The 13,807-nt window shown below is 40.1% G+C and overlaps 1 protein-coding gene across 3 annotated transcripts; it reads left to right on the forward strand.

Annotated features, from left to right (window-relative positions):
* The first annotated feature begins 236 nt into the window (after nt 1-236).
* Nucleotides 237-11,689, forward strand: LOC133956699 (histone-lysine N-methyltransferase SUV39H1-like). 3 transcript variants are annotated; one of them, XM_062391960.1, is made up of 6 exons: nt 237-377; nt 2,024-2,169; nt 6,319-6,978; nt 7,991-8,137; nt 9,064-9,193; nt 10,491-11,689. In XM_062391960.1, the coding sequence occupies exons 1-6, from the start codon at nt 320-322 to the stop codon at nt 10,622-10,624; spliced, it is 1,275 nt and encodes a 424-aa protein (XP_062247944.1). In that variant the 5' UTR covers nt 237-319; the 3' UTR covers nt 10,625-11,689. The 3 variants fall into 3 exon arrangements, with proteins under 3 accessions (XP_062247944.1, XP_062247945.1, XP_062247946.1); XM_062391961.1 differs by lacking the exon at nt 237-377 and adding an exon at nt 395-1,142; XM_062391962.1 differs by lacking the exon at nt 237-377 and adding an exon at nt 6,018-6,060 and having other exon boundaries at nt 2,034-2,169.
* The last annotated feature ends 2,118 nt before the right edge of the window (nt 11,690-13,807 follow it).

Consider the following 13,807-nt stretch of genomic DNA (forward strand, 5'->3'; position numbering starts at 1 on the left):
ATTTAATTTAAGTTAAAGGTTAAATTTTATACATGTGATAATTTTAATTAAAGATCAAAATCTGTGGTCCCCAACCCCCGGGCCGTGGACCATTTGGTACCGAGCCGCACCGAAAGCCGCATCAACTTACATTATTTCTGTTTTATTTATTATCTGATTCTGAACGGTGTTTTATTTTGAAAAATGACCGGATCCTCTCCGTTATGACTCATGCTTTACGCAGTCAAGACGCTTGTCTCGGTCACGTGACTTTTTCGCTAAACACAAACCCACACGGTATTTGCCGGACCCATTTGTCAACAAACCAGGTGAATCCAGCATGTCTATGCAAGAAGAAGATCAGCTGCTGGAGATCGCAAATGACGGCCGCCTTAAAAGTATGTTCGAGAAAACAACTCAGCAGGTGTTCTGGATTAAAGTTACGGCCACAACAGCAATAAAAACGCTGTTGCCATCATATCTGTGCGAAGCAGAGTTTTCTGCTGTGACTGCAGCCAGCCGAAATTACCGCCACATACGGTCATAGTGACATCGGTGGAATTTTAGTACTTAACGAATTAATTTTTAATTTGAATTAACAAAAAATTTTCTCCAAAGCGCACAGGTCTGCGTGATGGAGCTTTGGTATCCGTCCGTCTCCGTCTTGCTGCTAACATTACACGTAATAATTAATTTGAGGCTGCGTATTAACAATTCTTTAATTCATTTTCATCTAACGATGTCACCAGTGGTCATACCAGAGGGTCTCCGTAGTGAGGCCCTGAAGCCACACCTTAAAGACCGGTCCGTGGAAATATTGTCTGACATCCAACCGGTCCGTAGTGCAAAAAAGGTTGAGGAACGCTGGTCTACAGGATGAAGGATATGAACTTCACATCCGGGTCTCTAGTGGCGTGCTACAGCGGGCGTACTTTTCACAACTACGACAGCTTCCTAACTTCTTGGTGAATGTGACTAGCTCGTACGACATCTATTGTCTTCCGGCCAACCTCCTGACTCCCTCTGGGCCAATAAGAGGGTTGACAGATGACGCTCGTCCAATAAGCAGCCGCTCCAGTTAATTCTGCGGCAGGATCCTTCCCACCAGTATGAGCTGTTCTATTTTGGCGGCTGTGTGGTAAACATGGCGGAAGATTTGAAAGGTAACTAAAGCGTTCTATTTTCCGACTTTATATAACATCATGGGCTTATCTGGCGTTCTATATCTTTCGGTTTAGGTAAAGTCTCTTTACAGACATCGACTATGTACGCTCTCTTGTCGTCGAGCTGACGGAACATATACAGAGCGGTGAGACTGTATCATGGTGACTGCAGGAAGACTAGTTAGTAGTCCTCACTAACTTGTGCAGTTTAACTTAGTCTCCTTTGTAAGCTAACTCTCCGCCGTTTGTTTCGACCATTTCTAGCAGCATGCGAACTAACTGAGAGATATTGAAGTGAAGTCAGTTCATCAGCGTCGGAGCAGACTGTGTGTTAGCGGGCAAGACTATACCCAACAACCGGCCCGCGCCCTGCAGTGCCAAATACCGGTTTAAATGGTGCTATATGTTATATGTATATATGGGTTACACCACTAATATAACAACATTTATACTTTTGGATGTAATAAGGTTATATGTAAAAAATGTTGCAGCACCAATACTACCATCAGTAATAATAGAGTAGTAGTGTCACATCTTTACTGTTCAGTATCACAATGAGAGAGAGATACGATGTGAGAGAGAGACAGACAGACAAAAAAAGAGAATAAGTGAGTATGTGATGGGAGTCCAGTCCAGCTGTCCACGACTATATGCCGGAAAATAGCAGTAACAAATCTGTGCCTCCAATTCACTTTCATTTTATGTGGTTCCAGCCCCTTGTGAGTATTTCTATTAAATCAAAAGGCAGTACTTTCTCTTGATTTGGTTTGACAGTTCCAGCAGTAAAGAGTTCCAGTTTAAACCAAATGCCTACTGAGTGTATTTTGCTATAGCCACCGTGCATTTTACACTAACTTGGTTAAATGGAGTGGCTGTGTCAGATTGCAGAGTGCCATGTAAGATGTCCTGGGATGAGCTGGAGGACCTATGTCGCACAGAGAGGCTCCACTGTAAACAGCTTGGGGTGAACAGAACCAACGTCAATGAGTATGAGGTCGAGTTCCTCTGTGACTACAAGAAGACTAAGGTATGGTATTATAATTAGATTAAGATGCATTTATTAGTCCCAAACACATGCACAGACATGCAAAGGCACACTCATGCAGGTAGGGAAATTTAATCTCTGCTTTTGACCCATCTGGTGCAGGACACACAGAGCAGTGAGCGATCATGTACGGCGCTCAAGGATTAGATGTTGGGGGAGTAAGGTGCCTTGCTCAGGGGCACTAGACAGGGTAGGGAGACTCTTGGATTTTTGGACAGATCAATCCAGGTTCGTCTTTTTGTTGTCTCTCCGTGGAGTCGAACCAGAGACGAACCAGAGACCTTCTCTGCCCATAGTCCAAGTTTCTGCTACTAGACCATGATTATTATCAGCATTATTAGGATTATGAGTGCATTTGATTGCTTGACCTGTAGTGATGCTGGGTTCAGTTTTCTCTCAAAGTGACCTGCAGTCATGAGGCACAGCATGTAGAGACAGCAAGAGGCATTGACCTAGACGTCCCAACATTTAGTTCAAGATAGTTCACTTGCCACACTCAACACAAGACACACACAGCCAGGACATCAGGGTTCAAGTGACTGGAACGACCTGGATTTACGATCCAACACCTTCGCTAAATACTTCAATAAATGTGATGGTCAGTTTGTGTGCGATGAGCAACAGAGATGAACACACACACACACACACACATACACACACACACACACACACCATCTTGGAGGAAACGCTGAAATACTAACCTAATGTAATACAAACCTATAAACTCATGAAATCATAACCATCCCATCAAGTTTACCGAGATGATAATATATATATCCTGTGTGAAATAATTCATATTTTAGCAATTTTTGTTAACGGAACCAGAGACTCCATTTTATTTATTGTTTTGGTTGTATGTGGTTATTTTATTTACATTTTGTTTAGTTGTTTAGGCTCAAAACTTGGTATAAATGACCTTGTTTCGAGTCGAATATGAATGTTTGGGGTTGCAGACACTTTGATGACACCACACAAGCTCTATGTACGCATTTTTTTTTTTACATCTGAAGAAGAGGTCACTTTGGCTGAAACTTAGACTCATAAAGGGTTTTGTGGACTCAAAACCTCACCCACCCCTCCATCGCATAGTGTTTAGTAGATAATGGGTGCATTTTCAGTTTTAGGGGAACCATCCCTCTTTGCGCTTACAAAAAAAAGTGAGAAAGGACCATTTATTTAGTAGGGGATAGTGGGTTAATGTGGGACATCGGGTAATGTGAGATAGCCCCTGTATCTAGGCAACGGATCACATTTGTGGTCATTTGACCATTATGTTTTTTCAAGCCCCATCCATTCCCCCCTTGCTATGAAGGAGACGTTGGTGCTGGTGCTGTGGAAAGTATGTTTTTCACAAGACACACACAGCCAGGACAAGTTTTTTTGCATGTTTTTTGCATGTAAAAGTAAATTTTCTTGCTTTGAGCTTAATCAACTGTTGTGTCAAAACAAATTAAATCAGGTAAAAAACTTATATCATACATGTTGATGAACTTCCAACATATGAACCATGTGATTGATGCTAGCTGAAGATTAGCCTGAATTGGTAAGAGATGTTGTTTTTTCTAAAATGGTGGCTGTGGGGTAAAGTGGGACAAATGCTGTGGGGTAAAGTGAGACAGTGTCTCTCTTTACCCCACCATGAAGCACAAGTTAAGTTTAGTCTTAAACATATTCTAGTGTTATATTACATTATATATACTGTATGTTTTAGTTTTAATGTCATAAACATTGTAGAAAAGCCATCATGCCAAGAAACTATACACCAGGAAGACAACCTGGGGCCAAACACCCCTCGCAGAGATGAAGAGTGCAGCCGCTGAGGTCATGTAAGGAAAGAAGTCCTTAAGAAAAGCTGGAAAGGATAGAAATATTGATAAGACAACCCTCGAAAGATTCATAAAGAGAAAGGGAAAGTAAAATCAGTAGCCTGGGGGCCAGTAGCTGAGGTAAAGAGAATATCCACAGATGAGATGGAGGAGGAGCTTGCCAAACACTTGAAACAACTAGCTGACCAGTTCCATGGCCTTGCTTCAGTTAAGTGCCGTGAACTGGCATTTGAATACGCAGAGAAAAACAATATACCTGTCCCTGCCAATTGGACAGAGAAATAATGTGCCGGTAAGCTAGGGTGTGCAAGAGATCACATGAATCATAATAATCATAAATGTGCTTAATTGACCAAACCCCATGATTCTGTCCGATATTAGTGTATAAAGCGTCAGCTAAATGAAATGTAATGTAATGTAATGTAGTGGTTGTCAATATAGCTGTCAGGATTTTAACTATTACAACATGTGTTGTTATGGTAGTTTTAAAGTGGACAAAATTAAGTGGACCACTTTACCCCGTGTACATTTGACTGATATATCATTTTAGCTCGCCTAGAGGGGAGCAAATGTAAATGTAAATGTCCCACATTACCCCGCTCTCCCCTACTTATTAATGATCTATCCATTTAAATGTGAAAACTGAGTGTTGTATAAATTTGTGTTAATGCATTATAGCTTATTTAACTTGACAGTTGTTGACTACACAAAGAGGTTGATACATCTGTTATATAAATTGCATTAGATGTTAATGCTAGTTTGACATTGCTATTTTCCAGACTTTTGCCTGAAGACATTTTCCCTATGTTGAACTTCTCTGAATACTTGTATTACTGCAGAAGTCTGCAGATTTACACATTGTGATGATGTGCTTTCAGTAGCTTACTATGCATCAAACAACAAATAATTTCTTAACAGTTTATGTCAAAGTAAATCGTAAAGTTAGTATCCCAAGGTACAAGGCATCTGACTTGTGAATCATCCCTTGTATCATGAATCTGCAAGTCTGGTAAGTCAGTGTTCTAGCAGGAAGTCTGGATCTTATGTGCTGTTGTGTGCAGTAAATTATTCTGTTTGGCATTTCAAGTTTGGTAGAAATGTGAGTTTTCTGGCTTGACACTGCAGCCTATTGTGAGCATAGTCAAAGTAAAAATCTAGTACATGCAAAGGCACACTCATGCCGGTAGGGAAATTTAATCTCTGCTTTTGACCCATCTGGTGCAGGACACACAGAGCAGTAAGCAGCCATGTACGGCGCACGGGGAGCAGATGTTTGGGGAGTAAGGTGCCTTGCTCAGGGGCACTAGACAGGGTAGGGAGAATCCTCTTGGATTCTTCGACAGATCAATCCAGGTTCGTCTTTTGTTGTCTCTCCGTGGAGTCGAACCAGAGACGAACCAGAGTCCAAGTTTCTGCCACTAGTCCACCAACTCTCCGATATCACATAGTGCTGATTGACATTGGTTCACCTTTTTGTTTCTGCAAGAAAATTGACTGATCTGCATTTTTGTAAGCATGGAAAGACAATTGTTGAAGATTTAAGAATGTAAAACCTTATTCACACCACACAAGTAAGTACATTTTTCCCATTCGCCAACTGGTTGTACAGATTGCTGACAAATGCCCCAGATTGGAGCAAAGTCAGCATTCAATTGGCAGTCGCTAATCACGATGTGAAACACAAAGACACGATGCGATGGGGTTGCCAACGGATCGCAGAATCTGACCGGAGGTATAGGATAAATATATAAAAATTTGAGGAGGAATACAACAATAACATCGTATTGTGTGACTTATCAGAATCTAAAGGTTTCTGCTGTGGAGCTGTACTGACCCAAAACCGCATGCAGACCCAATTTATTACCGGCTAAAATGATTAGAGATTAAAAACACTTGGTTAAACGTAAAGGTAGGGCCGCTTGATTATGGAAAAAATCATAATCACGATTATTTTGGACAATATCGAAATCACGATTATTCTGAAGTCTATGCTTTATTCCTTAGATTACTGGAGCGTGCGCAATACAGTGAATCACTTCCGTTTCAGGTAAACACCAACACCACAAAGTTCAGCGGCATGGACAGAAAGACATGCTGGTGAACTTATTGGAGGAAACAGTGAAAGATAAATTGTGTAATAATATTTAATAATCTTATTTTAAACATAAAACCTGTTGTGATGACGTGGGGCTGTTGATTGTCAAAACAATGGAGCTTAGATATCTGTTCACTGTGTTGAGATGGTAAAAGATGTATAAACTGTAAAAATTCAGTCTCTGCTCCTAATCAAATTTGTGTTTTTCAGGAGGAGGAATTCTATCTGGTTAAATGGAGGGGGTTCCCAGAGTCAGATAATAGTTGGGAACCCAAGAAGAACCTCAAATGCCCCAAACTGATAAAGCAGTTCCATCAGGACCTTGATCAGGAACTGAGGCGCCACAAGCGACGCTGCATCCCTAAAAAGCTGGATAAGGAAGTCACCTCAATCCTCCTCCAGAAAGCCAAACTCCGTAAGAGTCTGCAGCTCTGGGAGACCCATTTGAATCAGACTCGGAACCACCCAGGTCGCATTTTCGTCATTAATGATGTGGACCTTGAGGGGCCTCCAAAAAACTTTACCTACATTAACAACTACAAAGTAGGCCAGGGCATTGTGTTAGATGAGATGGCTGTTGGTTGTGAGTGTAAGAACTGTTTAGAGGAGCCGGTTAATGGCTGCTGCCCTGGGGCCTCTTTGCACCGTATGGCCTACAACTATAAGGGGCAGGTCCGGATCCGGGCAGGACAGCCCATATATGAGTGTAACTCCCAATGCAGCTGTGGCCTTGATTGTCCTAACAGACTGGTACAGAGGGGCATCCAGTTTGACCTGTGCATCTTTAAGACAGAGAACGGCCGAGGATGGGGTGTCCGCACACTGCAGCATATCAGGAAGAACACATTTGTTATGGAGTATGTAGGAGAGGTAGGCAAATGTATTCTGTCAAATCATTTTGAACTGTTTGGCCTTATGCATCTTGTCATTGATAGACATCTAAAGTCAGTGTTTCCTGTGGAGTTGACCAGACTTCGTTAAACCTGCTTTCGTGTTTTCTGAGATCCATTGGTCCTTGCTTCCTCCCTCCTGCATGATTATCTTAATAATATCCTGTAGTGTATTATTTTCAAATAATCGGGGGGGGTGTTCTGAGGGACACCTGCAATACAATGGGCCATAGTCCATCACATTACATTTCATTTAACTGACGCTATTATCCAATAAGTGCATTCAACGGTACAAACCCAGAACAACAGGAATCAAGAAAGTACGATTTCTTCAAAACTACAAAGTGCTATAATTAAGTTCCATTTAAGTGCTACTAAATTGTTGGTTTCCCCCCAAAAAATTATATATATATATATATATATATATATATATATATATATATATATATTTTTTAACACCTGGAATAGTCCATTGTACTGGGGACACGGGGGTGGAGGACTGGGGTTGCTGAGACACTGGTTAGTCATAATTTATAGGCATTTTGATGCCATTTTAGCGTATATGGATTGACTGGCTAGGGCACCAGAAGAGACAAATCATATCTTTCCCCTATCATTACTGGATAGATGCAACTAGTTGACAACTTTTCACTAGCTAAATGACATTTTTGCAGGTACCTCCAATTTCGCAGTTCTCTTTGCTTGTTCGTCTTTGTTGTTAACTAGCAACAATACAAATTTTGGGATGAATGACTGTAATTGCTTCTAAATGTGAAAATCAAAAGCTAATTTAAAATTTAAAAACACAGTGGTTATGTTAAATCAGTTCTAATATTAAAAAATATAAGATCGTCTTCACTGACAATTTGGTTAAGTAAATAGTTTAAGTGATTCTTTTTTTATTTTTTTGCTTATTTGCCAATTTATTGTGTTGGCATATGACCTCAAAGCAGTGGTTCCACTATTATCCCCTAATGTAATGTTTCCTTCAGATTATCACAACAGATGAAGCAGAGAGGAGGGGTCACGTGTACGACCGCCAAGGATCTACATACCTGTTTGACCTGGACTATGTGGAGGATGTGTACACAGTCGATGCGGCTCATCTAGGCAACATCTCCCACTTTGTCAACCATAGCGTAAGTGTCTTTAAACAGTGCACAGAGTATACTGCTGGCAGCTTGGAAGGCAGCTGCTAAATTGACCTCACATATATGTATTGATTCACAGTTTTACACAAGTATCTGTTAATTAATTAATCAATTTCTAAAGAAGATTTTAGATCCTCTGACCGTGCTTTAATAAATGACTCACATACACTAAAAACTTGAGGGGGACCCAATTGGATCAGATTCCTCCTGTCCTGGCACACACAAGTAAACAAAACTTCTAGGGGTGGAAATGCTGGGCATTGGCAAAGTACATCCTCCAGGTAATGAAGGTTGCTTCTTACATGAAAACTCTGCCTCCGCCTGACAACATTTTTTGGAAACTTCTAGTGATCAGCTTTGTCCCTGGTCAAATTCATCACTATTAGTTGTTGATTATTTAAAAGTATTGTGTAGCTGATTTATGATAATCCAAGATCATGAGGGGAAACAGCGCACACACTGCTCTCGCTTCCTCACTTGCTCTCTTTCACTCTCTCACACACACAAACAGTGAGATCGGACACATGTGTAAACTCAGACAGGGTAATAACAACAGAATTTGTAAACTAAGTCAATGTATTGAGAGTTGGAGGAGATGGCGGCGCGAATGGCAGAGACACAGAGAGGAGCAGTAAGGAGAGTTGGTGGCGCTGTGACCAGGCTGTGCACCCTCTACTCTCTTCTACCCTCTTTTCAGTGTCTGCATAGACCACTTACTGTATGGTGTATATGTTTGCAGTGAATCCAGAGCAGAAAGACTTTAACACTGTATACTTAAGCATTTGATTATTTATAGCAAGTCATATCGTCATCCCATTATTCAACAATGATATTGCATGTTTTCTTAATTGTGTGCAGCCCTATTTGTTATTCTGAAGCACAGACTCCTGACATGTGTTATCCTCTTTTTACAGTGTAATCCCAACCTGCAGGTTTTCAATGTGTTCATTGATAACATTGATGAGAGGCTCCCAAGAATTGCTTTATTTTCAACACGGGCTATTCGGGCAGGAGAAGAGCTCACCTTTGACTACAAAATGCAAAGTAAGTATCAGGGTTTCAGCAGCGCTTTATGACTTAGAATCAAGTATTGTCAGTATGTATCTGTATGTGTGAGGGAAAATTTGTGAGAGCAAATATGAAACAATTTTAAGGTTTTAGAAAAGTAAGGTCTGCAAGATATGACATGAGTTCATGTCACACCTCCCTCTTTGAAGATACACAATGCACTTAATTTAAGTAGCGTATGGCAGTGTGCATCTGATTATAAGTGAAATAATGCTGAGCATCCAAGCTTTTTAGTTTCCATTGGATGAATGACAAATGTCATTGTGCTACACCATTATTGCCATAGTACAGAGGGAGGGCAGGGAAACATTAACCTGGTGATTCATTTGATTTACCTGCATTAGTTTAGATGTAACTTCTTGTGGGGTTTATTTACATCGAAGACTACTGATAACATGTTGGGTTCCCGCCACAACTACTGATGATTTAACAGCTTCTTGAATTGCTGTCCCAAATTGTGGTAGAAGATTCAACCACTACCCCTTGTAACTCTGTTTCAAGAGACAAGATAGCCCTCAAAAACGTGGGGTAAGGAGAAGAGTGAAATGGTTTTTTGTTTTAGTTCTTTCTCATTAATAAATATATTAGCATCCTAATTAAGGAAGATATGGCATAACAAAGTTGGAACGTTTTAGGACTCTGCCTTTGACTGGTCATATCTCCCTTAATATAGGTCACAGAGCAATGGTTTTAAAGCTCTTCAAAGGCTTTGCTATCCCCATTATAAAAATATCATCATTATGAGTGATTATAATATTTAAAATGGAATTGCTCTAAATCAGCAGTTCCCAAACATTTTAGGCCACGCACACCCTTCTACATCCCGACCGGTTTCACGCACCCCAAATCCCCCACACCTTAAAGAAAAAACCTGCAACAGAGCTTATTTGTAGCCACATTAAATGCATTATCTTTAATCTTGAACACATAATCAGAACACAAAATAATGAATGCGCTCTCATATTCGAATGGAACGGAAACACTGCAACAAACTTACACAAGCCGTCACTTTTAAAGAGCAACAAGGATGGCGAGGACACAGGCTCAGATGCAGATTTGCCCATCATGAGAGAATATGGGGAAACATTTTCATATTTTCAGCCACATTAAAGAAAAATTGCATCAAATTTAATTTACAATTAACCCTACATAAGAGTGGTTACTAAAATTTGAACACCATCCTTGTTCATACACACGAATCACTGTTCTTTTTAACATTCAATAAAAGTTGCCTCTTCAACTGAACCCTTTCCGGCATCTGTTTTAATTCCAGTTGATCCAGTTGATACAGAAAGCACCAAAATGGACTCCAGTTTCAGTCTAGCGGGGCTCCCGAGCTCGCCAAAGAAGAGGATTCGAGTGGAGTGTCGGTGTGGATCAGACTCATGTCGAAGATACCTGTTCTGATGAGAGTTTGCAGGAAAGCATCATTTTTTGTAAAGATGTCAAAAAATTGTACAGATTTTTATTTTATTTTTACTTTTGTTTATTTAGCCTAAACCCACTAGCAGCTTTGATAAACTTACAAGAAAACAAATACGTTTTATATTTGTAATTGACTTGAAATGAGGGAGTTATTTGTCTACTAAATTCCAATCATATTATATATCTTCCTCCTTCCACTTTGTGCAAGACGAGTGATGTGGTCTATATATCAGCCAATCCCTACAGAGTGCAGTATAATAATGACTCGACGTTGACTTAATGAGTAAATGACTACCTGTGATCGCTTTCTATGTGCTCTGTACATGTTTTCGACATGCACAGTAGGGGGATTGAGCCATGGTAGCAGGGTCCCACCATTTCGCTTGCTGATGGTCAGTCTGGGTCATCAGTATAGTTGAAGTCTTGTGACTGTCAAGGCTACAGCATATAATTGATATACTTTTTATTCTCATAAAACCATTCGGTGAGCCTTCATGTCCAGCAGAGGAGGGCACGGTCATCCTGGTTCTCCACTCCTTTTTCAAGCTTTTCTTTCTTTTGTCAGCTTTCTGCAGCGAGGGAGTGCGTGAGCCTGCACGTCTGTCAATCTATGTTGAAGTCAGAAGTGGTGGGGGTAAAGTTGTGACATAACAAAAGTCTGTTTCAGGATATGTTATAGAAGTTTTCAATGTCACTGTTTGGAAAGTATATGGGTGAAAGGCTAAAACAGATGATAACAACAATTAACATTATCAGTAGGTAAGACTATCTGCATTTATGAAACTCATCTCGGACAGGTGAGAGCTTTTTCAATGAACTGAGCCTTTCATTACAATTCTCTCTGAATAAGATGTATTATCTGGTCAAATAGCTGCTTATTTTACGGTTTGTATATCTAAACATCTTAGGTATTAGTACTTATTTTTATTAGTTTATTAGAAATCGAGAACAAATACAATGTAAATAAATGGTAAGGGTCATACGAACTGGTCAATCTGTGCGTCTGTTTTAAAAAAAATGTCATTAAAGGTAGCTGAATTTTCTTTATTATTGTTCACCTGTGTGGGTTATGTGTTTGAATGATTTACTTAGCAGGTGTGATTTTATTTTTCATACATTGTACAACGACATTGACGGAAACCATCTTTGAGGAAAAAAATCCTTTGACATATACTTTACTTTTAGTTTGGCCCATGTTCAATCTGCTAACATGGAGGAGGTAAACTTTGACATGTTCTGCACTCTTTATAGTCTATGGCAGGGGTTTTCAACTGGTTTTGTCCGGGGGACCACCATTCTGACTAGAGAGTATTCTGCGTGCGTGCGTGCGTGCGTGCGTGCGTGTGTGCGCGCGCGTGTGGATAGAAAGAAGTTATAACATTTGGTTTTATTTAAAAACCTCAAACAAATCTAGATATGTCTACTTAACAAATCTAGAAAAATCTGTAAAAAACAACACAAATGGTGGATTTTTAGTGCTTAAGAATTGAAACCAAAATTAAAATGCAGTTTGTAGTTGTACTGCTTCTCAGAACCATATGTACATCAATATATAACGTTCATGGCTTAAATGTACAGATGTGTAGCTGACATGTTGAGAGAACGTTTAAGTAACGGTGATCAATAACAATCATGATTTGTGCCAATTGTAGGGGCGTGCTTAGGCCCGATTTAAGCTTGTCTATTCATTCTGTTGGGAGAACTGCTACTGGATAGACGTAAGTGCTTTAACTCTCCTAAGAAATTGTTTCTCAACCAGCGAACGTGGTAAAGTTGACTGTTATTGCAATTAATTGTTTTAGCTATAATGACAATTTATATTTCCTTATTACAAAGTATTTGTTTTTCGCTTTTTTGTTTTATTTAATATTTTCATTATTAATTCTTAATGGGAAGAGCGTGGCCTAGGGGATAGAGCGGGTGCTCTGCAACAAGAAGTTTGCCGGTTCGAATCCCACTCTATCCCATCTGCATGCCTAAGTGTCCTTGGCAAGATACTGAACCCCTAAATGGCCCCTCATAGATAATGAGTGTTCTAAAAAATGTAAGACGCTTTGGATAAAAGCGTCAGCTAAATGACATTTAATTCTGCCCTTTTGGGCCGTCTTTTGGGGAAAATAAAAATTCCCATCATACAAACTACATCTCCAGACCTCCTGAGAATTTTTCTACCAATCTCAACCGCTCTTCTACATCTTTCTTTAACACGCATGCACAGGGGAAAAATAGTGTCAGTTTCTAGCCCCAAGCCAGTTTCAATATTCCCCTCATCACCCTCATCTCATTCCCCTTATTTTAGACATATTTTTCTTATTTTAGATATTTTTCACAATATTCAAGAGTAATCTGGAAATCTGTTGAAATATCAAAGTAAATTTTGGCGGACCCCTCGTTGGAAACCCCTGGTCTATGGTTTTCCAGCCCTGGGACAATCAATGCACTTTGTCTTTACTTTTAGGAAGCTGGCAACTCATCCATCCTAATATACAGTTTGTTATATCTGCTCATGGGTGGCTGTCCTAATGTAATGCTCATAAAGCCAGGTGTTAAATAAAAATTTTGGGAAAACACAGAACCTTCCTCCTTAATCAGAAAAAATTGAAAAAAACACATCCATCAGTGTGTAGAACAGTGGTTTTCAACAGGCTAGGTCTGGGGTCTATGTGTGAGTGTAAGCTGCCGAGGAAATGAGAAGAGAAAGCGACATAACTCGATCAAATACAGAGACAGACCAGTTATGTCTGGCGCACAGTTGCGGAAAATGAATTTAATTGGTCGCACTCTGGAGCCCTGCAGTCAGTGTTGTGCATTGAACTCGTTCATATTTTTTGTGAACGAGGAACGTGAACATTAGATTTATTTAATCATCGTGTCAGGCATCGTGAAATACCAGGTACAGGTGAAAATGTGTGTGAGTGGCTGCGTGCGTGCTCCCAGACAGCACACAGTCCCTGGAGTTTCACCCTCACTCTCTGTCAGAGAGACACGCAGTGAGATCATAGCTCGTTCACGTGAAGCAGCCGGAGTTTCTGTGTCCTCCTCTACTCTGACCTGCTCTCACTAGAACTAATAAACACTCATCACTATTTATCAGGACCTGATCAGTACACGAGGTAACTTAGTGTTTGTTTGTTTGTTCTAGAGTTTATGAGACCAAAAAAAAGC

The sequence above is a fragment of the Platichthys flesus genome, chromosome 7 (genome assembly GCF_949316205.1).
Source record: "Platichthys flesus chromosome 7, fPlaFle2.1, whole genome shotgun sequence".
Classification (NCBI taxonomy): domain Eukaryota; kingdom Metazoa; phylum Chordata; class Actinopteri; order Pleuronectiformes; family Pleuronectidae; genus Platichthys; species Platichthys flesus.

What these genes read in the sequence shown, in the direction of transcription:
- LOC133956699 (XM_062391960.1), top strand. Translation starts at nt 320, where the DNA reads ATGTCTATGCAAGAAGAAGATCAGCTGCTGGAGATCGCAAATGACGGC. An exon ending in AAATGACGGCCGCCTTAAAA is followed by an intron (nt 378 to 2,023) that starts GTATGTTCGAGA and finishes TGGCTGTGTCAG; the next exon opens with ATTGCAGAGTGCCATGTAAG. An exon ending in GTGACTACAAGAAGACTAAG is followed by an intron (nt 2,170 to 6,318) that starts GTATGGTATTAT and finishes TGTGTTTTTCAG; the next exon opens with GAGGAGGAATTCTATCTGGT.